Here is a 26,774-nt window from a genome sequence, read left to right as displayed (position 1 = left end):
TTCCACCAGGACAAGGTAGTGCTGCGCCCTATTCCGGAGTTTCTCCCTAAGGTCGTATCCTCTTTTCATCTTAATCAGGATATATCCTTGCCTTCTTTTTGTCCTCATCCGGTTCACCGGTATGAAAAGGACTTACGTTTGCTAGATCTGGTGAGAGCACTCAGAATCTACATTTCCCGAACGGCGCCCATGCGCCGTGCCGATGCACTTTTTGTCCTTGTCGCTGGTCCGCGCAAGGGGTTGCAGGCTTCTAAAGCCACCCTGGCTCGATGGATCAAAGAACCAATTCTAGAGGCCTACCGTTCTGCGGGGCTTCCGGTTCCTTCAGGGCTAAAAGCCCACTCAACCAGAGCCGTGGGTGCGTCCTGGGCATTTCGTCACCAGGCTTCGGCTCAACAGGTGTGCCAGGCAGCTACCTGGTCCAGTCTGCACACTTTCACCAAGCATTATCAGGTGCATACCTATGCTTCGGCGGATGCCAGCTTAGGTAGAAGAGTCCTGCAGGCGGCAGTGACACCCCTGTAGGGGAGGGCTGTTTTGCAGCTCTAACATGAGGTATTTCTTTACCCACCCAGGGACAGCTTTTGGACGTCCCAATCGTCTGGGTCTCCCAATAGAGCGCTGAAGAAGAAGGGAATTTTGTTACTTACCGTAAATTCCTTTTCTTCTAGCTCTTATTGGGAGACCCAGCACCCGCCCTGTTGTCCTTCGGGATGTTTTTTTGTTGTTTGCGGGTACACATGTTGTTCATGTTGAACGGTTTTTTCAGTTCTCCGATGTTATTCGGAGTTAATTTGTTTAAACCAGTTATTGGCTTCCTCCTTCTTGCTTTGGCACTAAAACTGGAGAACCCGTGATACCACGGGGGGGTATAGCCAGAGGGGGAGGGGCCTTGCACTTTTGATGTAGTGCTTTGTGTGGCCTCCGGAGGGCAGTAGCTATACCCCAATCGTCTGGGTCTCCCAATAAGAGCTAGAAGAAAAGGAATTTACGGTAAGTAACAAAATTCCCTTCATTTTCCACCAAAAAACGACGTGTGGTTCCCCCTATTTTTTTTTTGGTAGCCAGCTAAGGTGAAGCAGACGGCTATAGACCGCAGCTTCACCTTGGCTTGTAATCCAAAATAAAGGTCACCCATTGCTGTTATTTTAAATTAAATAAATAATTTGAAACAAAAAAACGTGAAGTCATCTCCCCCCCCGCCCCCCAAATTGGATCACAAGCCAAGATGAAGCAGACCGCTGTGGTCTGGTATTCTCAGAATTGGGAAGTCCACGGTTTTTGGACCCTCCCCAGCCTAAAAATAGCAGGCTGCAGCCACCCCAGAGGTGGTGCATCCATTAGATGCGCCAATCCTAGCGCTTTGCCCCAGCTCAACCCGTTGCCCTGGTGCGGTAGCAAATGGGGTAATATATGGTGTTGATACCAACTGTGTAATGTCACCTGTCATCAAGCCCAGAGGTTATTAATGTCACGGCGTCTATTAGATAGCCGACATCACTAACCTTATCAGTAATAATAATAATAAAAAAAAATAGACAAATTTTTCTTTTGTAAAAATACTCCCCAACACATTCCCTCTTTCACCAATTTATTGAAAAGAAAAACAAATCCGGGTCCAGCGTAATCCAATAAGTGGGTCCCATGACGATCTATACCATATTATTATTATTATTATTATTATTATTATTATTATTGCGCCATTTATTCCATGGCGCTTTACAAGTGAAAGAGGGTATACGTACAACAATCATTAACAGTACAAAACAGACTGGTATAGGAGGAGAGAGGACCCTGCCCACGAGGGCTTACAGTCTACAGGGAATAGGTGATGGTACAATAGGTAAGGACAGAGCTGGTTGCGCAGTGGTCTACTGGACTGAGGGCTATTGTAGGTTGTAGGCTTGTTGGAAGAGGTGGGTCTTGAGGTTCCTCTTAAAGCTTTCCATGGTAGGGGAGAGTCCGATGTGCTGAGGTAGAGCGTTCCAGAGTATGGGGGATGCACGGGAGAAATCTTGTACGCGATTGTGGGAAGAGGAGATAAGAGAGGAGCAGAGAAGGAGATCTTGGGAGGATCTGAGGTTGCGTGCAGGTAGGTACCGGGAGACTAGGTCACAGATGTAGGGAGGAGACAGGTTATGCATGGCTTTGTATGTCATGGTTAATGTTTTGAACTGGAGTCGTTGGGCGATGGGAAGCCAGTGAAGGGATTGGCAGAGTGGCGAGGCTAGGGAGTAGCGAGGGGAGAGGTGGATTAAGCGGGCCGCAGGGTTTAGGATAGATTGGAGGGGTGCAAGAGTGTTGGAAGGGAGGCCAGAGAGCAGGAGGTTGCAGGAGGTTGCAGTAGTCAAGGCGGGAGATGATGAGGGCATGCACTAATGTTTTTGCTGATTCTTGGTTAAGGAAAGCACGGATCCGGGAGATATTTTTGAGTTGTAGTCTGCATGAGGTGAAGAGGGCTTGGATGTGTGGCTTGAAGGATAGAGCAGAGTCGAGGGTTACTCCAAGGCAACGAGCTTGTGAGACTGGGGAGAGTGAGCAACCATCGAGTTTGATGGAAAGGCTTGTTGGAAGAGATGAGTGAGGAGGAGGAAAGACAATGAACTCTGTTTTGTCCATGTTAAGTTTTAGGAATCGTGCAGAGAAGGATGAAATAGCAGACAGACATTGTGGGATTCTGGTTAGTAGAGAGGTAATGTCAGGTCCAGAGAGGTAGATCTGTGTGTCATCGGCATAGAGATGATACTGGAAGCCGTGGGACTCTGAGCTGTCCCAGGCCGAAGGTGTAGATGGAAAACGGCAGGGGTCCAAGAACTGAGCCTTGGGGGACACCGACAGTTAGGGGGCTAGATGAGGAAGTGGTGTGAGAATGGGGGATGCTGAAAGTTCGGTCACTGTCCCTGTCAATGAAGAACAGAATGTTCCCCAATGGCTGTGAGATCAGTGCAGTGACCTGAGCTAACATCATGAGGTCAGGCCAGGTCCCCGCAGGGGATGACCAGCGCCGACGTCAGGAGGTTAGCTGAGTTCATTTCCTGCGGTAATTAGCAGCGGGCGCTCACCACTGAGTTCAATGACCGCCGCACTCTCACGCAAAGTGTTGCAGGAGCCCGCAACGTCACTGCTAGTCACAGTCTTGGACTCCCGCGATACTTGATGTGAGAACGCGGCAGTCATAGGAGTCAGTGACTCGCGCTGACGTCATGAGTTCAGCGGAGAACATCACAGCAGGTAATGAACTTAGCTAACCTCATGATGTCAGCGCTCGGCATCCCCGCAGCTGCTTACATACTGCTGTGTGAGCCACTGCGGGGCTTGCCAGGGGAGTGGGACATTATATAGACTGCAGGAGCACCCATAGACGGAAGCCACACGAAAGTGCTTCCATGTGGCTTCCATCGACACCATAATAACGGAACAGACATACAGACATGGATTGCACACAGAAGCACTTAGATGTGCCATCTGTTGCTACACAAAACACATTGAAAACATGGTCTTTTCAGTAGGTCCACAAAAAAAGAGCAATTGACCAGGACAAATGGAACGGTCGTCTGAATGAGCCCTTAAACTTTTTACATCCGGACGCTGTTGGGCCTTCCCAGATATGTTATTTATCACCTTCATATAGATAAGTCATCAATCCTATACTAGTGGAAAACCCTTTTCTTGCCATATTTAAAGGGGTTTTTAGGGATTTATGACCTGCCCTTAAGACCCCAAAACATGTGCGATAACTTTTGGCTGAACTATGGTTTGGCCCATTTTTTTATTTTTTTTTTGGGCCAGCAGCTACCCTGCCCAACACTCTGGGGTTTTCTATGAAAGAAATGCTGTCAGACACTGAGCATGCACACACCGGATCCTTGTCTCCCCTATACATATTAGGCCGATTTCAGACGCCCATGTTTAATCAGGTACAAGCCATACACATGGTTATGGTCATCTGTGTTTGCATACATGGGACACCTACCGGAGACAACACGGGTCTCAGAAATAAAAAGATTTTCTATATTCACCTGTATCCAGCGCTGTTTTCTTCAGCTCTGCTGCCTCCTGCTTCTGACCAACGCTCATTATATTCATTGATTATTCACTGCGCTGAGGAGCTGGATGCCGGAGCATCGCGGGGACAGCGCTGGGTACATATAATATATAATATAATGAGCGGCGGTCAGGAGCGGGAGGCAGCAGAGCCGAAGAAAACAGCGCCCGATACAGGTGAATATAGAAAATCTTTTTATTTCAGAGACCCGTGTTTTTCTCCGGTACGTGTCACACTGATGTCACACGGATCACATCAGTGTGCGATCCGTGTGACACCCGTGCTGCCGGAGAAAAAACGGATATGTCTCCGTGTGTGCGTGCGGAGCCATGAGGGGTCACAGGGTCCGTGTGAGTAACCGCATAGAATAACATGGGTACGTGTGGCATCCGTGTTAAAAAATGGATGTCACATGTACCTGAAACAGACACGTCTCAAAAAAGGGCCTTAGACTCTTTGCCGAACCTGTCAATATTGGCGGGTTCTCCTGACGTTATTCACTTGTTCTTACAGTCGGCATGTGGTACATTTAGTAGTGGTAGTGCAGGGTATTGCAGCTTTGTCTCCAAATGTTCAGTGTGCAGGTATACAGTCCTATGTACAGTCATGGCCAAAAGTTTTGAGAATGACACCAAAATTCTATTTTCCCATGATCTGTTGCCTTCTGGATTTTAATTGTTTGTCTGATGTTTACTTCACATACAGAAATATAATTGCAATCATATTATGAGTACCAAAAGGTTATATTGACAGTTAGAATGAGTTAATGCAGCAAGTCAATATTTGCAGTGTTGACCCTTCTTCAGGACCTCTGCAATTCTCCCTGGCATGCTCTCAATCAACTTCTGGACCAAATCCTGATTGATAGCTGTCCATTCTTGCATAAGCAATGCTTGCATTTTGCCAGAATTTGTTGTTTCTTCAGCGCTCTATTGGGAGACCCAGACGATTGTTTTACGATTGGGGTATAGCTACTGCCCTCTGGAGGCCACACAAAGCACTACATCAAAAGTGCAAGGCCCCTCCTCCTCTGGCTATACCCCCCCCGTGGTATCACGGGTTCTCCAGTTTTAGCTTTGTGTGCGAAGGAGGTCAGACATTCCATGCATAGCTCCACAGATTTTAGTCAGCAGTAGCTGCTGACTATTTCGGATGGAAGAAAAGAGGACACATATAGTGTCCCCAGCATGCTCCCTTCTCACCCCTGGATGGTGTTGTAAGGTTGAGGTACCTATTGCTGGTACAGGGCTGGAGCCTGACATGCTGTTTTCCTTCCACATCCCCTGGTAGGGCTCTGTGGAAGTGGGATCCTGCCGGCCTCTCAGCTCTGACGCCGGGCTCCATCCACAGACCCATTAGAACCTGATGGAGACGGAGCAGGAGTACGATCAGGGACAGGCCCTGCATCATACAGGTACTCTGTGTCCCCGGCAGGCACAGACACACTCCGGGCTGGCTGGGTGTTGTAGTGCGCCGGGGACCGCAACGTTGGAGTTAGTGTCCCTACAGATTACTGGGGGATTTTTTGTGTATGGGAACGCAGCGCCGACCCCCTCTGGACCGGGCGGCGCTGCTGTGACTTGTGGTGCGCCGGGGATCCGCCGTCCGCGCTTTTACGGCGGCGGCGGTTATAAATTGAGTCCCCGGCTTTTTGGGCCTAGGACGCCGGCAGCTCCGATTCGTTCCCGCCCCCACCCTGTCATTCAGGGTAGGGGAGAGACGCTGTTCGCTAGCAGCGACGAGGGCTGGAGCCTGATTTACATGCTCCAGCCCTCACACTAGGCACAGAGGGAAGCAGGCTTCCCGCTCTTAGCCAGGAACGCCCAGGGCCCGCCCCCCTTCGCTCTCAGGACGCCGGCAGCCATTACATGCAGTCTGGCTGGAGGAAGGACGCAAGGCTCTGGGAGACCTGGACTAGGGGCTATCTGGCGACCACACACCCGCTTTTTAAGCGGGCGGTAAGCGATTTTTCTGTGCTGGTCCCTCTAGTGCCTCACGGTGTATCGGTGTACTGTGTACAGATATATAGATATTGTATTTCTTGCACTGTGAGGTCGCTTCTGGCTGCATCTCCCAGATCCCTCTGTGGAAGCAGCAACATGCCATCCTCAAAACGCAAGGCTGCCAAGGCCAGGGCTGTGTGTACTGCGTGTGCTGCATGTGGGGCTAATCTACCAGCAGGCTCCCATTGTGTGCAATGCTCCGACCCGGTGCTGCTTCGCCAGCCGGAGTCAGGAGGGGTAGTGACCCAGGCTGAGACGCTTGTAAGTTCTGCCCCGGTGACAGGGACAGACTTTGCAGTTTTTGCTGATAATATGTCTATGTCTATGGCAAAAATCCTTGAAACCTTGCAATCTATGCATGGGGCTCAGTCTTTGGGCACGGCGAGGCCTCTGTCCTCAGGTCCCCCTCACTTGGAATTAATCCAGCCCACAGGGGGGTCCCCGGCTTCACAGGCCGAGGATTATGACTCAGATGATAGCCCCAGCCACCCTAAGCGAGCTCGCTGGGAAAGACCCTCGACGTCATCACACTGCTCAGGGTCTCAGCGCAATCAGTCTCCCTGTGATGTGTCTGATGAGAGTGATCAGGAATCCATTCCTGGAACCCCTCTCAACCTGGATACCCCTGATGGGGATGCCATGGTAAACGACCTTATCTCAGCCATCAATAGGCTGTTGGATATTTCTCCCCCAGCCCCTTCAGCAGAAGAGGCGGCTGCGGAGCAGGAGAAGTTTCGTTTCCTTTATCCCAAGCGTAAATTGAGTGCTTTGTTGGATCACGCTGACTTCAGAGAATCAATCCAGAAGCACGACGCTCACCCAGAAAGGCGTTTCTCTAAACGATCTAAAGATACGCGTTTCCCTTTCCCCCCTGAGATGGTCAAGCGCTGGACACAGTGTCCAAAGGTAGACCCCCCGATTTCCAAACTTGCAGCTAGATCCATAGTTGCAGTGGAGGATGGCGCTTCACTTAAGGATGCCAATGACAGACAGATGGACCTTTGGTTAAAATCTGTCTATGAAGCTATCGGCGCGTCGTTTGCTCCGGCATTCGCAGCCGTATGGGCACTCCAGGCTATTTCAGCTGGCTTAGCAAAAGTGGATGCTATCATACATCCAGCAGTGCCGCAAGTGGCGCACCTTACCACGCAGATGTCGGCGTTTGCGTCTTACGCTATCAATGCGGTCCTAGAATCTACCAGCCGCACCTCAATGGCGTCCGCCAATTCGGTAGTTTTGCGCAGAGCCTTGTGGTTAAAGGACTGGAAAGCAGATGCTGGTTCCAAAAAATGTTTAACCAGTTTGCCTTTATCTAGAGATAGACTGTTTGGCGAGCCATTGGCTGATATCATTAAGCAGTCCAAGGGTAAAGACTCCTCTTTACCACAACCCAGAACATCCAAACCTCAGCAGAAAAAGTGGCAGCAGAGGTTTCAGTCCTTTCGAGGTTCGGGCAAGACACCATTTACCTCGTCCAAAGGGACTCAGAGGACGCAAAGAAACTCAGATTCGTGGCGGGCTCACACGCGCCCCAAGAAAGCAAATGGAGGTACCGCTTCCAAAGCGGCTACCTCATGACTTCCAGCCCCCTCCCTCCGCATCGCCGGTCGGGGGCAGGCTCTCCCGCTTTTTCGGCATTTGGATGTCACAGGTCAAAGACTGGTGGGTGACGGACATTTTGTCTCGCGGGTACAGAATCGAGTTCAATTCTCGTCCTCCAGCTCGGTTCTTCAGAACCTCCCCACATCCAGACCGAGCAGATGCTCTGCTGCAGGCGGTGGACTCCCTAAGAGCGGAAGGAGTGGTGATCCCAGTCCCTCCTCAGGAACAAGGGCAAGGGTTTTACTCCAATCTCTTTGTGGTTCCAAAAAAGGACGGCTCGTTCCGTCCTGTTCTGGACCTAAAACGGCTCAACAAACATGTGCACGCCAGGAAGTTTCGGATGGAAACCCTGCGTTCTGTCATTGCCTCAATGTCCAGAGGAGACTTCCTTGCCTCAATAGACATCAAAGATGCTTATCTCCACGTGCCAATTGCTACAGAACATCAACGTTTTCTACGTTTTGTGATAGGAGACGACCATTTTCAGTTCGTAGCTCTGCCATTTGGTCTGGCGACAGCCCCACGGGTCTTCACCAAGGTCATGGCGGCGGTGGTAGCAGTCTTGCACTCTCAGGGACACTCGGTGATCCCTTACCTAGACGATTTATTGGTCAAAGCTCCCTCTCAAGAGGCATGTCAGCACAGCCTGAATGCTACGCTGGAGACCCTACAGTCTTTCGGATGGATCATCAACTTTCCAAAGTCGATCCTATCACCGACTCAATCACTAACGTATCTTGGCATGGAGTTTCATACTCTAGCAGCGATAGTGAAGCTTCCGCTGAACAAGCAGCGGTCACTACAGACAGGGGTGCAATCTCTTCTGCAGGGCCAGTTGCATCCCTTGCGGCGCCTCATGCATTTCCTAGGGAAGATGGTGGCAGCCATGGAAGCAGTTCCCTTTGCGCAGTTTCATCTGCGCCCACTTCAATTGGACATTCTCCGCCAATGGGACGGGAAGTCAACGTCCCTGGACAGGAAAGTCTCGCTTTCCCAGACGGCCAAGGACTCCCTACAATGGTGGCTCCTTCCCACCTCATTGTCTCAGGGAAGATCCTTCCTGCCCCCATCCTGGGCAGTAGTCACGACAGATGCGAGTCTGTCAGGGTGGGGAGCAGTATTTCTCCACCACAGGGCTCAGGGGACGTGGACTCCGCAGGAGTCCACCCTTCAGATCAATGTTCTGGAGATCAGAGCAGTGTATCTTGCTCTACTGGCCTTCCAACAGTGGCTGGAAGGAAAGCAGATCCGAATCCAATCGGACAACTCCACAGCGGTGGCATACATCAACCACCAAGGAGGGACGCGCAGTCGGCAAGCCTTCCAAGAAGTCCGGCGCATTCTAATGTGGGTGGAGGACAGAGCATCCACCATATCCGCGGTTCACATCCCAGGCGTAGAAAACTGGGAAGCAGACTTCCTCAGTCGCCAGGGCATGGACGCAGGGGAATGGTCCCTTCACCCGGACGTGTTTCAGGAAATCTGTCGCCGCTGGGGAGTGCCGGACGTCGACCTAATGGCATCCCGGCACAACAACAAGGTCCCGGCATTCATGGCGAGGTCGCGCGATCAAAGAGCTCTGGCGGCAGACGCCTTGGTTCAAGATTGGTCGCAGTTTCAGCTCCCATACGTGTTTCCGCCTCTGGCGCTCTTGCCCAGAGTGCTACGCAAGATCAGATCCGAGTGCAGCCGCATCATACTCGTCGCTCCAGACTGGCCGAGGAGGTCGTGGTATCCGGATCTGTGGCATCTCACGATCGGTCGACCGTGGTCACTGCCAGACCGACCAGACTTACTGTCCCAAGGGCCGTTTTTCCATCAGAATTCTGCGGCCCTGAACCTGACTGTGTGGCCATTGAGTCCTGGATCCTAGCATCTGCAGGATTATCTCAAGGAGTCGTTGCCACAATGAGACAAGCTAGAAAGTCGAATTCGGCTAAGATCTACCACAGAACGTGGAAGATTTTCTTATCCTGGTGCTCTGCTCAGGGAGTGTCTCCCTGGCCATTTGCATTGCCCAAGTTTCTTTCCTTCCTGCAATCGGGGTTAGAAAAGGGCTTGTCGCTCAGCTCCCTTAAAGGGCAAGTTTCGGCACTATCCGTGTTTTTTCAGAAGCGTCTAGCACGTCTTTTTAAGGTGCGCACGTTCCTGCAGGGGGTCTGTCATATTGTGCCCCCGTACAAGCGGCCGTTAGATCCATGGGATCTGAACAGGGTACTAGTTGCTCTCCAGAAGCCGCCCTTCGAGCCTCTGAAGGAAGTTTCTTTTTCTCGGCTGTCACAGAAAGTGGCGTTTCTTGTTGCGATCACATCGCTTCGGCGAGTGTCTGAGCTGGCAGCTCTGTCATCCAAGGCTCCCTTCCTGGTGTTCCACCAGGACAAGGTAGTGCTGCGCCCTATTCCGGAGTTTCTCCCTAAGGTCGTATCCTCTTTTCATCTTAATCAGGATATATCCTTGCCTTCTTTTTGTCCTCATCCGGTTCACCGGTATGAAAAGGACTTACGTTTGCTAGATCTGGTGAGAGCACTCAGAATCTACATTTCCCGCACGGCGCCCATGCGCCGTGCCGATGCACTTTTTGTCCTTGTCGCTGGTCCGCGCAAGGGGTTGCAGGCTTCTAAAGCCACCCTGGCTCGATGGATCAAAGAACCAATTCTAGAGGCCTACCGTTCTGCGGGGCTTCCGGTTCCGTCAGGGCTAAAAGCCCACTCAACCAGAGCCGTGGGTGCGTCCTGGGCATTTCGTCACCAGGCTTCGGCTCAACAGGTGTGCCAGGCAGCTACCTGGTCCAGTCTGCACACTTTCACCAAGCATTATCAGGTGCATACCTATGCTTCGGCGGATGCCAGCTTAGGTAGAAGAGTCCTGCAGGCGGCAGTGACACCCCCGTAGGGGAGGGCTGTTTTGCAGCTCTAACATGAGGTATTTCTTTACCCACCCAGGGACAGCTTTTGGACGTCCCAATCGTCTGGGTCTCCCAATAGAGCGCTGAAGAAGAAGGGAATTTTGTTACTTACCGTAAATTCCTTTTCTTCTAGCTCTTATTGGGAGACCCAGCACCCGCCCTGTTGTCCTTCGGGATGTTTTTTTGTTGTTTGCGGGTACACATGTTGTTCATGTTGAACGGTTTTTCAGTTCTCCGATGTTATTCGGAGTTAATTTGTTTAAACCAGTTATTGGCTTCCTCCTTCTTGCTTTGGCACTAAAACTGGAGAACCCGTGATACCACGGGGGGGGTATAGCCAGAGGAGGAGGGGCCTTGCACTTTTGATGTAGTGCTTTGTGTGGCCTCCAGAGGGCAGTAGCTATACCCCAATCGTAAAACAATCGTCTGGGTCTCCCAATAAGAGCTAGAAGAAAAGGAATTTACGGTAAGTAACAAAATTCCCTTCTTTTTGTTTGTCCACCCGTCTCTTGATGATTGCCCACAAGTTCTCAATGGCATTAAGATCTGGGGAGTTTCCAGGCCATGGACCCAAAATCTCTGTGTGTTCCATGAGCCATTTAGTGATCACCTTTGCTTTATGTCAAGGTGCTCCATCATGCTGGAAAAGGCATTGTTGGGCGCCAAACTGCTCTTGGACAGTTGGGAGAAGTTGCTCTTGGAGGACATTCTGGTACCATTCTTTATTCATGGCTGTGTTTTTAGGCAAGACTGTGAGTGAGACGATTCCCTTGGCTGAGAAGCAACCCCTCACATGAATGGTTTCAGGATGCTTAACAGTTGGCATGAGACAAGACTGGTGCTAGCGCTCACCTCTTCTTCTCCTAATAAGCTGTTTTCCAGATGTCCCAAACAATCGAAAAGGGGATTCATCTGAGAAAATGACTTTCCCCAGTCCTCAGCAGTCCGCTCCCTGTACCTTTTGCAGAATATCAGTCGATCCCTGATGTTTTTTCTGGAGAGAGGTGGCTTCTTTGCTGCCCTCCTTGAAATCAGGCCTTGCTCAAGCAGTCTCCGCCTCACAGTGCGTGCAGAAGCACTCACACCAGCCTGCTGCCATTGCTGAGCTAGCTCTGCACTGCTGGTAGTCCGATCCCTCAGCTGAAACAGTTTTAAGATACGGTCCTGGCGTTTGCTGGTCCTTCTTGGGCGCCCTGGAGCCTTTTTGGCAACAATGGAAGCTCTCTCCTTGAAGTTCTTGATGATGCGATAGATTGTTGACTGAGGTGCAATCTTTGTAGCTGCGATACTCTTCCCTGTTAGGCCATTTTTGTGCAGAGCAATGATGGCTGCGCGTGTTTCTTTAGAGATAACCATGGTTAACTGAAGAGAAACAATAATACCAAGCACCAGCCTCCTTTTAAAGTGTCCAGTGGTGTTATTCTTACTTAATCATGACTGATTGATCGCCAGCCCTGTCCTCATCAACACCCACACCTGTGTTAATGGAACAATCACTAAAACAATGTTAGCTGATCCTTTCTTTATCGTTCCTATGGGAGACCCAGACCATGGGTGTATAGCTACTGCCCCCGGAGGACACAAAAAGTTACTACACTCAAAACGTGTAGCTCCTCCCTCCTAGCATATACACCCCCTGCTAGCCAGTCCTAGCCAGTTCAATGCTTTGTGTTTCAGGAGGATCACACACACATGCATCTCTGATTTTGATTTTTGATTTTTCCTTCTGGATCAAAGATTTGGAGAAAAGCGGGTCCAGCTGGACTCCCGGCATGTCCCTTCTCACCCCCCTGGCGGCGGTGCTGTTAAGGTTGATTTTCCAAGGCTGGAGCCTTCTCATGCCGCGCTCCTTCACCATCCCATGCTGGGGCTCTGGCTTGAAGTGGGAGCCAACACGGTTCTCACTGCTTTGCAGGAGACCGGTCTCCATCCGCAGCCCTTTTGCAGCTGGACGGAGCTATCACCCCCCAGGAACCTGGCAACCTGCGTCTCACAAGCTAAGTATATGAGACGTTATTACCACAGAAAGTGGTCTTTCCAGGGGTCCTTTATGTTTATTATTGGGGGAGTGTGTTTTATGTTTGGTGTTAACGTTTCCGGCCGGTTCTCCAGTTTTTACTGGAGAACCGCGCCGATGGTGCCTGCACGCCGGCCGCATGTTTTACTCTAGGCCCCGGCTTCGCCTGAGGCCTAGTTTCGGTTTCCACTGTCTCTGCATGTCAGTCAGGCAGAGGGACAGTGTGGCTCCGCCCAGCGGCTGTGCAGCACAAGGGAGGGGACACTCCTCACTGAGGAAGGATTCCCTCCCCTGGCTACCTCATTTGCCGCTCTCAGAGTAGGCCCCGCCCCCTCTCCTCGCTCCGGTCGCCATTTTCTCAGCGTTCTCTGTGCCTGCATAGGCACAGAGATTCCACGCTGTGATAGGTGGGGGCCTGGGCTGAGGGATAGAGGGCACAGACATGTCTGTTTTAACGATCTGCAGCCACGACCTCCGGTTTGTGCAGCTGCTTATTTTATCCGTTTATATATGCTGGGGGCCATTCTAGACAGAGCCCCCACCTCTGCAGCATGTCTCACAGAGCGAGGCTGCAGGCTGTTTTTATTATCCACTGCAGGTAGTCTCGTACGGCTGTACCGAGCTCATAACCACTGTGGCCCCTCAGCTTGGAGGCTCATTAATGGTCCCTCCAGCTGCTCCGGCTTCGGTGGCTGACCCCTGGTTTGGCTGGAATCCTATTTCCAGGGGTCGGCTGTCCCGGCATCTGCTGAGCATGCAGCCCCCTTCTCAGGGCGTTTTCTGCTTCAGCTCGCTCAGCAAAGCTCACAAGGGACTCTCCTTCTGGGCTCAGACCCCGTCTTCCTGACAGGGAGACGCAGGGTCCCCTGTCCTCCCCGTCCCGCAGCTCCGATTACGAGCTGACTCACTGGTCGAGGAGGATGTCTCTACCAGGGGCTCGGACGTTACTTTATGTACATTGATCCGTCCGTAGGTGACGCAGATGCGAATGATTGGATTGCGTCCATTATACTTGTACTGGACCTCCATCCGCCTGTATCAGGGGAGTATTCCCCGCTGGCAGAAAGGCATCAGTATACCTTTAACAGGACGAGGAGTGTGTTCCTTAACCACTCCAGTTTTCAGCCCGCTGCGTCCAAGCCCACAGCCTGTCCTGCAGACCCCACAGCGGGGTTCTGCTGCCTGTTTCCCCCTCCCATCAGAGGTGATCAAGGAGTGTACTCATTCGCCAAGAGTGGCCACTCCGGTGTCTAGACTTTCAGCCCGGATAGTTGTATCAGTGGCTGACGGCACCTCTATAAGGATCCCACGGTACATTAATTTTGTACTGGACCTCAATCCGCCGGAGTTACCTTACCTAGGAGAACACAACGTGTGTTCCTTAACCACTCCAGTTTTCAGACCCCTGTGACCAAGCCCAGGGTCCGCTCTGACAGTCGCTTCCCATGAAGCGTGATTCTGAGGACTGTGTTTCCCCTGTCCACCAATGGTGGTCAAGAAGTGGGCTCATTCACCTCAGGTGGCTCAGCCCGGACCGTTATGTCAGTGGCTGATGGCTCCTCACTTAAGGTTTTGCGGTCCGCCCGGTTGTCCTTTTGGCCAAGTCGGTATGGAGGTGGCAGGAGCTTCGTTCTCCTCAGCTTTACAGCAGTGCGGTTTTTTTTTGTACCTTCTCTGCTTCTCTGGAGGAGATGCATTCCCTCACAGGGACTCTATGCCCAAAACGGTTGCCTGAACTTCCAGACTTCAGTCTTTTCATCCTATGCCAGGTCTGCCATGCTGGACACCGCACGGCGGTGGTCTTGGCTACTTTCCTCGCTATCCGCAGGCTCCTGTGGCTTCGGAAATGGAAGGCAGATGCCTCTATAGAGGTTCCTTGCTGGGCTCCCCTTTGGTGGGACCAGTTTCTTCGGAACCAACTGGATGAAATTAAGGAAGCTCTTGGCGGGGAGTGTTCTTCCTTGCCACAAACCTAAACCAGGGAACCTGTCCAGGGCAGGAATCACTTGAGGTTTCGGTGGTTTCCGTTCCTCCATCTGATCGTCCTCTAGCTCGGCCTAGGTTCATAGAACCAAATGGCTCGAAGCTGCGTCTTCAGAAGACCGCAGGAGATGCTGCCACTGAGTCAGCTTCCTCCGAGCTATCTAGCCACGCCAACAACCTCCTTGGTCGGTGGCAGGCTCTCTCCACTTGGCGACGTATGGTTCTAACACGTCTCCGTTCAGTGGGGGCGGGATTATATCTCCCATGGCTACAGGATGGAATTCTGTCCACCCGCCAAACAGATTTTTTCTGTCAACTCCTCCCGGCTCCAAGGCCGCCGCCTTCTCACAGGCCGTGGCATTTCTTGCAGGCCAATGGAGTAATTGTACCGGTTCCCGACTGGGAACGGTTCTGAGATTTTTGCTTAAATCTATTCCTAGTCCCCGAAGAGGGCGGTGCCTTCCGACCTGGATCTTTAGCTTTTCAAGCATAGTCAGGTGTGGCGTTTTCACATGGAGTCTCGGTCTTGTTCCGTGTGTTTTTCACCGGATCAATCAAGAACCCGAGGAGATTCCCTAGCAGCCATCGGCATCAGTGATGCCTATCTGCAGGGGTCAATCGCAGTTTCACACCAGCGTTGACTACGTTTTGACAATCGGAGTGGTCCAATTCGTGGCTCTTCCCTTGGGGTTAGCCACGGCCCCTCGAGTATTCTCATTGGGGCAGCTGTAATTAGGGTCCTGCACCCCTAGGGATTGGCAGTGATCTTTTGCCCTGGACGGCCTTCTTGTCGGGGCTTCATCCAGTGCTGACTCTTAGCAGAGTGCTTCGCTCACTCTCGCCACTCTAACCTATTCGGGTGGCTTGTCTTTCTGTCCAAGTCCACTCTGACTTCGAACCAGAGGTTCTCAGGGACTTGTGAAGCTGCTCTTAGTCGATCAGTAGTCCCTCCGCTGGCGGTTGACGTCGTTCTATCAGTCACCATATACAGGTGCTGGTCAGACGGTGGCGTCAATGGAAGCGATTCCTTGCCCAGTTTCTCCTGCGTCCTCTGAGACTGGATGTTTTCCGCTGTACAAGCGAACTCCCTCCTCCCACGGGGTGGTGGCTTCGCCACTGACCAGGGGCTCGTTTCAGTGGTGGCTTCGGCCACTCTGTCTCAGGGGCGCTCCTTCCTGGCCCCGTCCCGGGTGATCTTCACCAGGATGCTAGTCTATCCGCCTTGGGAGCAGTATATCTCCACCGTGGAGCGCAGGGCGCTTATACTCTGTCCGAATCAGCCCTCTGGATCAATGTGCTGCAAATCAGAGCTGTATTTCTAGCTCTCTAAGCCTTCACCATCTGTTGGCGGCTAGGCACATTCGAGTCCAGTCGGACAACGTGACAGCGTTTTCCTACATCAGCTTCCAGGGCGGGACACTCAGCCGCCTGGCAATCTTGGTGGCTCAACATTCTTCAGTGGACAAGGGACTCCTAGTCCACCGTATCCGCAGCCCACATCCTAGATGTGAAAACTGCGAGGCAGACTATTTCAGCTGTCCAACCGTGGTCCACAATCCTCAGGTTTTGCGGTAGACACACTGGTTCATGTTTGATCCCAGCTTCGTCTCTTTACGTATTTCACCCTCTACCTCTTGTCCAGAGTCCTGCGCAAGATCAGTAAAGGGGGCCGTCGGGTCATTCTCATACTCCAGACTGACCCAGGCAGGCTTGGTACTCTGACCTGCTCCTTCTGTCCGTTGGGTTGCCATGGCATCTTCCGGACCGTCCAGACCTTTTCTCAAAAGATCCGTTTTTTCCGTCAGATTTCTGGATTCTCAGATTGATGGCGTAGCTCTTGAGTCCTGGATCTTGGCGACTTCTGGTATCCTTCCTGAAGTCATCTCCGCTATGACTCGAGCTCCAAGGTGTCCTTTGACCTTTTTGGCCTTGCCGACCCTCCTGTCCCTTCCACAGTCCTGTCTACAGCTAGGACTATCCCTCATTAAGGGACATGTCTCGGCTCTGTTAGTATGTGCCAGCGGCGTATCGTCCGGCTGGCTCCGGTGCGCTCCTTTAAGGGCGCATCTCACATCATTCCGCCTTTCCGGCGGCCTATGGAGCCCTGGGACCTTAATCCGGTCCTCCCGGTTCCCGGAAACCCCCCTTTGCGCCTCTTGGGGAGGTTTCTTTGTTTCATCTTTCACAGAAAGTAGTCTTTCTAGTGGCTATAATTTCCCGCCAGAGAGTTCTGGCTGCACTCTCGGAGTCACCCCCTTTTTTGGTCTTTTGCATCAAGACAAGGTGGTCTCCGTCCGACTCCGGACTTTTTTCCCTAAGGTGGTTACTGCTTCCACCTTATCCGGGGCAATTTTCCTGCCTTCCTTTTGTCCGGCTCCTGTTCATCGCTTGAGGAAGCGTTGCATATCCTGGATCTGGTGCGGGCGCTCCGGATCTATGTGTCTCGCACCGCCGTTATTAGGCGGTGCACCTCTCTCTGGTGCTGACTGCTAGTCAGCGTAGCGGTCTCTCGGCATCTAAGCCGACCCTGGTTCGTTGGCTTAGGTCGGCCATTTCCGAGATCTACAAGTGTACTCAAGTGCCTTCCCCGCCGGGGATCAGAGCACATTTGATCAGACCTGTCGGCGCCTTTTTGGGCTTTCAGGCACCAGGCTACGGCTCAGTAGGTCTGTCAGACTGCAGCTCGAATTAGTCTGCATACTTTTTCGAAGCACTACCCAAGGCATGCTCATGCTTTGGCAGACGCGGGCTTGGGCAGACGCATCTTTCCGGCGTCTGTCGCCCATTTGTGAAGTTAGGTTTTGCCTGCTTCTCAGTTGTCTGTTTATTCCCACCCATGGACTGCTTTTGGACGTCCCATGGTCTGGGTCTCCCATAGGAACGATAAAGAAAAAGAGAATTTTGTTACTTACCGTAAATTCTTTTTCTTATAGTTCCGTCATGGGAGACCCAGCACCCTCCCTATTGCCTGTTGGCAGGTTTCTTGTTCCGTGTGTCTTCACCGGCTGTTATTGTTGTAGACAGAGGTTCCGGTTCTTCCGGATTTTACTCTGTCTCTTCTTGTGGGTGGATGTCCTCCTTCAGCTTTTGCACTAAACTGGCTAGGACTGGCTAGCAGGGGGTGTATATGCTAGGAGGGAGGAGCTACACGTTTTGAGTGTAGTAACTTTGTGTGTCCTCCGGGGGCAGTAGCTATACACCCATGGTCTGGGTCTCCCATGACGGAACTATAAGAAAAAGAATTTACGGTAAGTAACAAAATTCTCTTTTTTAAGGCAGGAATGCAATGATGTTGAAATGTGTTTTTTTGGGGGTTGAAGTTCATTTTCTTAGCCAATATTGACTTTGCAAGTAATTGCTGTGAAGCTGATCACTCTTTATGACATTCTGGAGTATATGCAAATTGCCATTTAGAAAAACTTAAGCAGTAGACTTTGTAAAAATTAATATTTGTAGCATTCTCAAAACTTTTGGCCATGACTGTAAACTTCAGAGGCCACATTGGGCACTGCAGTGCCGCAACTCTCTAACCTTTTGGAAAGTGAACTGATAATACAACTAAATGTGAATAATTACATATATGTCGCTTCTTTCCTAGGTCTCCAGTGAGTGCTCTTGCTGCAGGTCCGTCCCTGCCAAGCTTTATGGGTAGGGGTGTAGGAGCCCAGGAAATGGCTTTAGTTTCAAGCGCTAGACCTCCCGGCAGAGGCAGCCCCCCTACTGAAACTGCAGTCAAAAGGGAACAAAAAAGGTAAAGGGGGAAAAAAATGGAATGGGGTGTGTATACATCTGAAAAGGGTTTTATAGTGTTAGCAGATAAACAGGTCTTAAGGGTGCCTTACACGCTGCGACATCGCTAGCGATCTCGTTAGCGATGTGACACGTCAGATCGCAGATGCGATCTGCCGAGATTGCACATAGGTCATTTTAATAGCGCCGGTCACATGTGCGATCTCGGCAGATCACATCTGCGATCTGGCGTTTCACATCGCTAACGAGATCGATATCGCTAGCTATATTGATATGATGTCTGTTTTACAATCTTCAAGGTATAAAGATTATATGACCTGTAATGTGTTTTGGGTTTTTTTTCATTCAAATGTTTCTCTTGATTTCTGAGCGCAGCTCCTCACGGCTTCCGGCAGTTCACTCCATAAATTTCATCACACTGCTGCCCCCTAATGGGGGAAAAAATAGCAATTTCTCCATCGCTTTATTGGGAGACGCAGGCAACATTGGTGTATGCTACTGCCACTAGGAGGCATACACTATGCTATAAAGAGTTGGCTCCTCAGTAGTATACACCGACCTGAGACGAGCTGTTCAATTTAAGCTTCGTGTCCATAGGAGTCAGACACCGGGCTGCACCCAGCCCCAAATCTACCTTTTTAGGTTTGTTTGTTTTTTTTTTTGTGTGCTATTAATTTTGCTTTTGTTTTTCAGATACAGCTCTTTGAGCAACAGGGTGTAATTGGTCCCCCTGATTTCTCACCTAGAGACTGGTTGCACAGTGTGGGGTTGCTCCACTTAATGTTGTCCTTCGTGTCTGTCAGGAGTCTAACACATCAAGAGTATTTTGGGGCACAGAGGGAAAGGCGGACAGTCCTTGCCTCCTCGTTCCCTGCAGACTCACCTTCCATAGCCTCACTGGCATGGGAGGGATCTGAGACTTATTAAACATGGGTTCTAGTAATAGAGTCCGTGCATCCTATAGGATTCATTTAGCCCCATTCCTGGCCTCTTTCACTTTTCCCCAGACCCCACACTACCCCGCTCCACCCTGGTTCCACCAATGGGTAGTAACGATTAATTTAGTCCATGGCTTGATCTAAGGCCTACTCTTCAAGCTAGTCATGCTCACGGCCGCCCTGACCAGTCGCACTCGTGGGCTTTTATCACGCTCTTTTTCGGGGCCGCCTCCCTACTGTCACTTAAGTTCTCTCTCCTCTCCTTTTAGGCGCGTGGGATTTTCCAGCCCCACCCCAACACCTTTTTTCCTGAGAGAGGCACACTGTTCCCCTCCCTGGGGAAATGACAGATGGCTTGCTAGTCGTCTAATGCCTTCTCCAAACTGAACCACATACCTGATGTTACTACTGCTGTCCGCTATGAGTACGAGCCACCAATTGCCACGTGCCAAATACCATAGCGCTCCTTCTGCTGTGTTCATTATACGGGAAGTCAGAGTCACCAATTACAATGTACCATGTTTCTGTCTCGGTGGATCTGTGGTCTTGGCGCGGTATTCAAACCCGTTCTTTCTTCTACTCTGCAAACCATGTGTCTGTTATGGTAATAACCAAGTAATATTACCAAGTAATAACCAAGTAGCCAAGTAATTTCCCAATTATTCTGTGTGTTGGAGCCTCTAATTTCTACATACCATGTGCCTGATGCTACAGCGCTCCTAGGCTCTGGCTACTCTCCAGAGAGTCAGTCCACTTCTACCGTGTACCATATATCTGATGGTGTCGGGGGAGACCGCTAAGGGGTCTTCAGGGTCACAGAGTTGGAGTCCAAATTAAATCTGCGCAGATGTATGTATGAGGAAAAATGACCACACAGACGTGTCTCTATCCGGGAAAGGCTCAATGCTCCTCTAATCTGTATATTATAAATTACACACAGTTATTTAGTTCAACATTGTCCCTGATTGGTCAGAGATAAACAGCAAAGTCTATATTGTACATCATCAGCCTGCTACTGGCTTCCTGATACCAGTTTGAACCAGCTACTGAATACTTCTTTAGTCATTGTACATTTGGCTTCATTATCTTTAACACTTTGCTGAGCATGAATAAGGAGTCAACATCCCACCAAAACTGGTTTCCAATCATTATGAGAGCAGGCAAGATTCTCCTACAAGAGTGTGAACTGCTTCTACAGAAATCCACTTTCCTTTTTTAGTTATACCGGGTGATGCTACCCAAAATGATCTTACGACTGTGCGAACTCCGTATTCCTTTCTCGCCTTTTTATTGGGGGACACAGACAGTGGGTATTATGATGTCTCCAGGGAGGCGTGACACTAGTGTTAGCTCCTTTCCCCCACAGCATATACCCTAGCTAGGCAGGAAACTAGCTCAGTTTTTTCTAGTGTCAGCAGGGAGGCTGACATGTCTGGACTGAGCTCCACCAGAGGTGCCTCAGGCCAGCTTATTTTGTTTTTATTTTTACTTTTTATTTTGTTTTCTTTTTCTTATTCATTCTATTTTTGATAGGAGCAATACCAGGGTGCCCTGCCACCCCCCGTTCCCCCTGTGTACGGGCAGAGGAAACCTGGCGTGCACAAGCCGTCAGTCTTCCCTCGTGCCCAAGTGGTCGGGTCTGCGTACCCCTCCTGGCTCCCTGGAAGCACCTCACACCAAGGTAGCTCCAGAGGGCTAAGCAGAACCGAGGACCTGCTTCAGCCTTGAGCCGAAGATGTGTCCCTGAGATCCCCACATCCATTACCGACGCGTCTTCAGACGGAGCCAGGAGCAGGTAGGGAGACGAGTCATCTGTCCCCTGCATCCAAACCGCCGCCTGGAAAGGCGCCGGTGGGCCGATGCAGGCCGTGATCCCGGGGAGCATCATTAATTTAGCCCCCCGCTTCGGCCTGCATTCTAGCAACGCCCCCTCTCACTGCTCTGGAAGCCGCTCCCTCACTCAGGAGCAGCTCATTTCCGATTGGCCGTCACATTTAGTCTCAGCCCTGGGACCAATCAGCCTCCGGGGGCCGTCTCTCTCCTCCATGCTGCCAGGAACACTGGACGCCATTTTCCACGTGGGGAGCAGACTCGGGTGAGATCGCCTCCTTGGCTCTGCACTTCTGCAGCACTATATACCGCTCTGCTCAGCGGTATATCGCTGTCTCTCTAGCGGTGTGTGCCTGCTGGCTAGCAGTGTATATCAGCTATTAGTGGTATATACTGGCTCTGCCTGCAGGTATATGCCGGCTGTTTGACAGTATATGCCATTTTGCTACGGTATATACCAGCTGTGCATAGCAGTCACTTTATAATACTGCTAGTGGCTCCTCACTCATATAACTCTACCCCTATAGGGCTGTAGGACTCTATTGCTGACATGCGTTACCGCAAGGGTGATAAAGCTTCCCAGGCATCCTCTACGGACTTGTACTATGCTTGTACCACCTGTGGACGCTCGTTTTCTAATGGCCGAAGCTATCCACTATACCGGGGCTGCGATGCCCCTACTACCGTTTCACAACAGACCCCGTTGCCGGACCAGGATGCCGTGCAGTCTCTGGATTCTGCTCCGGCCAGGCAGCACCCCCGTCTGATGACGCAATGCCTGCATGGGCTCTTCTAATGTCTAAAAGGTTAGATGACCTTGCCGCTCAGATATCCCAGCCATTCTCGGGCTCCCACAGCCTTCCCCCGGCCCAGCTCCCTCGGAGGAACTCGCCTGCTTCGTCTGGTCCCTCTTCCCCAAAACGTAAAAAGGCTGTTTCCAAAAGGCGCCATTGCGACCTCTACGCCTCATCCGACTCGGACGATAGTCAGTCTGACTTAGGTTCCGTGACCTTTAGTAGTCAGATTCTCAAGTCTCTGACTCTGATTCAGAAGTCCTTTCTGAGTCTAGGCATATAGAAGACACACTAATTTCGGCTTTCAATCACTCTGTCGATCTCTGATCAGCCTCCTGACCCGACTTCTCAGTCGGCAATCAAGCGGGCCAAGAAGCCTCCTAAATCCTTTGCTCAGGATCCGGTTTTTCGGCAAATTATATCTAAACTGTGGGATCACCCTGATAGAAGGTTTAATAAAAATCCTTCTCTTCATTCGCTTATCCCTTTCCCTCTGAAATGGTTAAGCCCTGGACCAGTATCCAGACTGGCTAAACACACGGTCATGTCTTTTTCAGACAACGCGTTTCTCAAGGACTCGTCCGACCACGCAGTTGATGCTGCGGTCAAATCTATTTTCCAGGCTTCGGGCTCCTCTCTGCGCCCCCTGTTTGCCTTAACATGGGTCGCGAGAGCTATGGGGGTGTGGAGCAAGAACCTACGCAGGATGCTTCGCTCTTGTAATATTCCCCCGGCGGCTTTTGAGATCCTTGATTTGTTCTCTCTAGCCTCTAATTATTTTCTTCACGGCTCCCTAGATGCAGCTAGTTTGTCAGCCCTATCGGCAGCCAATGCTGTCTTTGCCCGCAGAGTCCTTTGGCTAAAAATATGGAATGCAGACAGTGCCTCCAAGAAATCCCTGTCGGTAACAAGGAAAGGTATACCCAAAAGGGATCACAACACCAAAAGTAAATAAAAGAAAACTTTATTACAACATAATTAATCACATATTACCACACTTGGGAGTGAGGCACACAGGAGAACATGATTAAAAACACTTAAAAAGCCGAAGGCATAGTAAACCAACCCGCCAGGAACAATATATTGAAATCACAATACACGATGAAATTATGATATATAGCTCTTTTTATGGACAAAGTTCATGTCCGGTCATACACCCAAAATGCCAATGAACAATGTTTAATAAAGAAGGCAGCAAGTCACGTGATAAATGGACCAGTAACCGAATTCAAGCTGGTATATAATATTAAGGAAATACAGTTACATCCCAGTTGGTCTCTAATTGCATGTAAAGCACAATTTGTAATAGTCAAATATTCGATATATTTGCACAGTATGTGAGCCAATTGCTAAAGTTGGAATTTGCACTTAATACTAAACAGACAGAAGGCTTATATGCAATATAGCTGGTCCATGATCACAAACAGACAGCAACTGGATAAATCAAAGCAATCACGCTCAGTTATGCCCCCAGGACTGTGCACTATAAGCCAGTAATGAATGGTAACGGTGAACTACCTAGGGAAATATCACATAGGCAAGTCCTGAACACTAGGTAGAAATACGACAGCCCTGACCCTGGATGGTAAGGGTATTGCAAACCTAATAAGGCAAGCTGGTGATAGGAGGCTGCCTACAGCATGACAGTCACAGTCCCGTACTTACTACCAAGGGTGTCTGACACCCATGTGGGCAAGGGTGATGAGGAGAGTGAGGGAGTTCCTGGCGTGGTGACCCCACGCGTATCGCCACCTGTAGTGGTGGCTTCCTCAGGGGAAAAGAGAAATGAAGGCAGTGCACCCGTCTCCTGTGTAGCACATATAAAGGACATAAATTACCACTCACCCGTGCTGCAGCTGAGAAACGGTGTGCATTTGCACTGCTCCGATGGCGGCCGCCATCTTGGTTTGGTCACATGACATAACTCACCACCCATCATTCGCTACTGCGCATGCGTTAGGCAAAAATATAGTAAGCACTTGTCAAAGTGCACAAGAGCAAAGCGCATAGTATTATCCATATGGCGATGCATTATAATACATAAGCGGCGTTATAGAATGCTTTTGAGCAACCTATATTATAAATCACCATCCAACATTCGCCACTGCGCATGCGCGAAGTAAAGATATATTAAGCACTTATCAAAGTGCAAAAGAACTCGGCGCATAATGTTATTCAAATAGCGTTTTAGTACAAATGAAGGTGGCGTTCTGGAATGATATACTAATAACTACTTGGATCATCTAGGCTCAAACAACACATGCACGTTACTGTTACTCTGCCCACTCAGGGCAGAGTGTGTATATGGACAAGGCAGAGTATCGCCAATAAGGCAAAAAACACAATAGCTTTAACCTTTATAGGGTACCCATTGATCACAAGGATTCCAGATACCAAAAGGAATCCTTGGATACCGTAGGGGCCATATGGAAGCAAAAAATTGTCAATAAGCCTAGTAACGCAGTGTTTTAAGCCCATTCCAAAGATCTACTGATCCCAAGGATCCCACAGATAAATTATAGAGGGATTCTCCGAATCTAGTTGATCCAAAAGGATTAAGGGCTATAAAAGGAGGTAAATACCACCCATAGAATACAGTGGCAGACCGTTTAATGTATTGATGACCTCAAAATATCTGAAAAGATGCGGTGGGGGGGGGGGGGGGGAAATTAAATATACCACTCCCCATCACCTAATACCAAGGGAACATCCCACAAGGGAGAAAGAGATCTATATTAGCGCTCATATAGAAAAAGGCATAGGGATGTCATCATTCAAAATGCCATAGGCTCACATTTAATTCAATTTCTGGAGTAGGTTCACTAGATTAGCATTACGCTTGGTTAAGAAAAGATACAGCATTAAATAAGCATATATGTCTCTCCTCCATCCCAGGAAAACGAACATAGTCCCATGGGATATGGCGATAGCCGAGTAGGACATACAAAAAGGATAAGTGCACACTCTTTACATGGTGACTGTTTCAAAAAAAGTCACCACATCTATATACTCGGACAACAGAACGGATGTACATGGCACAGTCTACCTTCCCAAGACTGTGGGTGTCCTATAAGGGGCACAAACCACAGATCATCCCGTAACCACAGTCTTAACGCAGTAAGTATAAAATATACGAGTCTCATAGGGGAAGCCCCTAGTATGTTAGGCAAACAACGCCGATGAAAGAGAAAATTGCAAATTCCAACTAGCTCACACCTAGTAGAACAGAGAATTATACAGGATCATGAGCCAAGAGATCAAGCAAAACATAATCATGTATAAGTAGATGTACCACTCGAAGAGCACTGCTATGTTGCGTGACAAAAATAATCGCCATAGTCAAGGTGTATATGTCGAGAATCTTGACAGAACAGACAGAACAACGGCTGTACTCATAGCGAACTCGAGGGTCTATTTAGACAGAATAAGCATTGATTGATAACCACTCCAGAGTCGTAACAGGTGGTATGGTAGCGGAAAAACATATTGAAGGGAAAGAGCCATACTCAATCACAAATACATGGGCACAAGCCAACTGTAGGTTAAGTGCTTCCAAAAATGGGCATAGTGTCAATAGACACAAAATTCAATGAAGAGGCCAAAAGCCGAAGAAAGTGTCCTCATTCTTTGCCCATTCCAGTCCCATATAATAGGACATAGTCCAGGTCCTTTCCTCCTCCTATCAACACCCTTTAGGATGTTCTTGTTTATATTACTCAAGAGGGTCCCTTGATAGCATCAGAGATATTCTTGACCGGTGACTCTTCCTCTCCATCAAGATGGAAGTGCGATTAGATTTTTTCTTCTCTTCTTCTTTCTTCTTCTCTCCCTTCCTCATATCTCCAGTCAACCTTCCGCTTGGCTTCCTGTACATATTCCGGTCAAAGAGAGGAGACCTGGAGAGCGAGGTGACACAAGAAGAGAAATGTCAAATGATGTTATAAAACCCGGTGTAGAGTAATTCTTCGTTCAGACCATGTGGCGCCAAACTCTTAAGTGTATAAATCCACCTGGACTCCTTCCGTAGTAACTCCTTGGTGACATTCCCACCTCTAATACTTTGGCTAACCGAATCAACGATCAGCACCTTAGTTGTAGTGTAACGTCCCCCATGATGTGTGAGAAAGTGGGAAGCCACTGATGTAAGTGCTTTGCCCTTCTTCAAGTCCGTAGCAGCTGTGTTGATGTTCGAAAAGTGCTGCTGTATCCTCCTCCTTACCTCTTGAGTGGTTTCGCCAACATAAACTTTGGGACAGTCACAGATGAGAACATAGATGGCATTTCTCGTACGGCAGTTATAATAGGCCCCACAGGTGATTCGCCTAGGGAAGATAGGTAGGGAGATGTGATCGTTAGCCACCATATGGGGACAGACTGTGCACGCCCCGCAAGGAAAAGTTCCTTTCAATCTGACCCCTGTTCTCAAACTCTGTGTAGGTCTTTTGAAGTGGCTTTTGGATAAAATCCCCCTCAAATTCTGGGCACGTCTTGCCACCAATTTAGGCTTGTCCCCAAGAAAAGGTGTCAATTTTTTGTCGCTCAACAGGATGTCCCAGTTATCCTGTAAGAGCCCATACAGATCTTGCCACTGGTTATGAAAGGGAGTGATGATACTCACTAGAGTTTGTTTTTGTCGAGTTTTCGGCTGGAGTAGAGTTTGCCGTGTTGTCGTTCTGCAAGCCTGCAGAGCCCCGGCGACCACTTTCTTCGGGTACCCTCTCTTCCGAAATCTGTTGGTTAAATCGGAAGCATGGAGTTCAAAGCTGTCGTTATCACTGCAATTCCTTTTTATTCTCATGAACTGTCCTTTTGGAATCCCATTTCTGACATGAGCGGGATGGAAACTGCTATAGTGCAGTAAACTATTTGTGGCCGTTGGTTTCCGATATAGGGAGGTACAGATTGTG

General features: G+C 49.9%; 1 protein-coding gene across 1 annotated transcript in view; it reads left to right on the top strand.

The window, feature by feature from the left end:
• PIWIL2 (piwi like RNA-mediated gene silencing 2) overlaps nucleotides 1-26,774 on the top strand; it is a 376,860-nt gene that overhangs the window by 58,894 nt on the left and 291,192 nt on the right. The window contains exon 6 of the mRNA XM_075346446.1: nucleotides 18,154-18,306. Coding sequence (XP_075202561.1) covers nucleotides 18,154-18,306 — 153 coding nt within the window. The remainder of the gene's footprint in view (nucleotides 1-18,153; nucleotides 18,307-26,774) is intronic.

This window comes from Anomaloglossus baeobatrachus, chromosome 4 (assembly GCF_048569485.1).
Source record: "Anomaloglossus baeobatrachus isolate aAnoBae1 chromosome 4, aAnoBae1.hap1, whole genome shotgun sequence".
Classification (NCBI taxonomy): domain Eukaryota; kingdom Metazoa; phylum Chordata; class Amphibia; order Anura; family Aromobatidae; genus Anomaloglossus; species Anomaloglossus baeobatrachus.
Note: the sequence above shows the minus strand (reverse complement) of the source record. Positions and strands in the feature narration are given on the sequence as shown.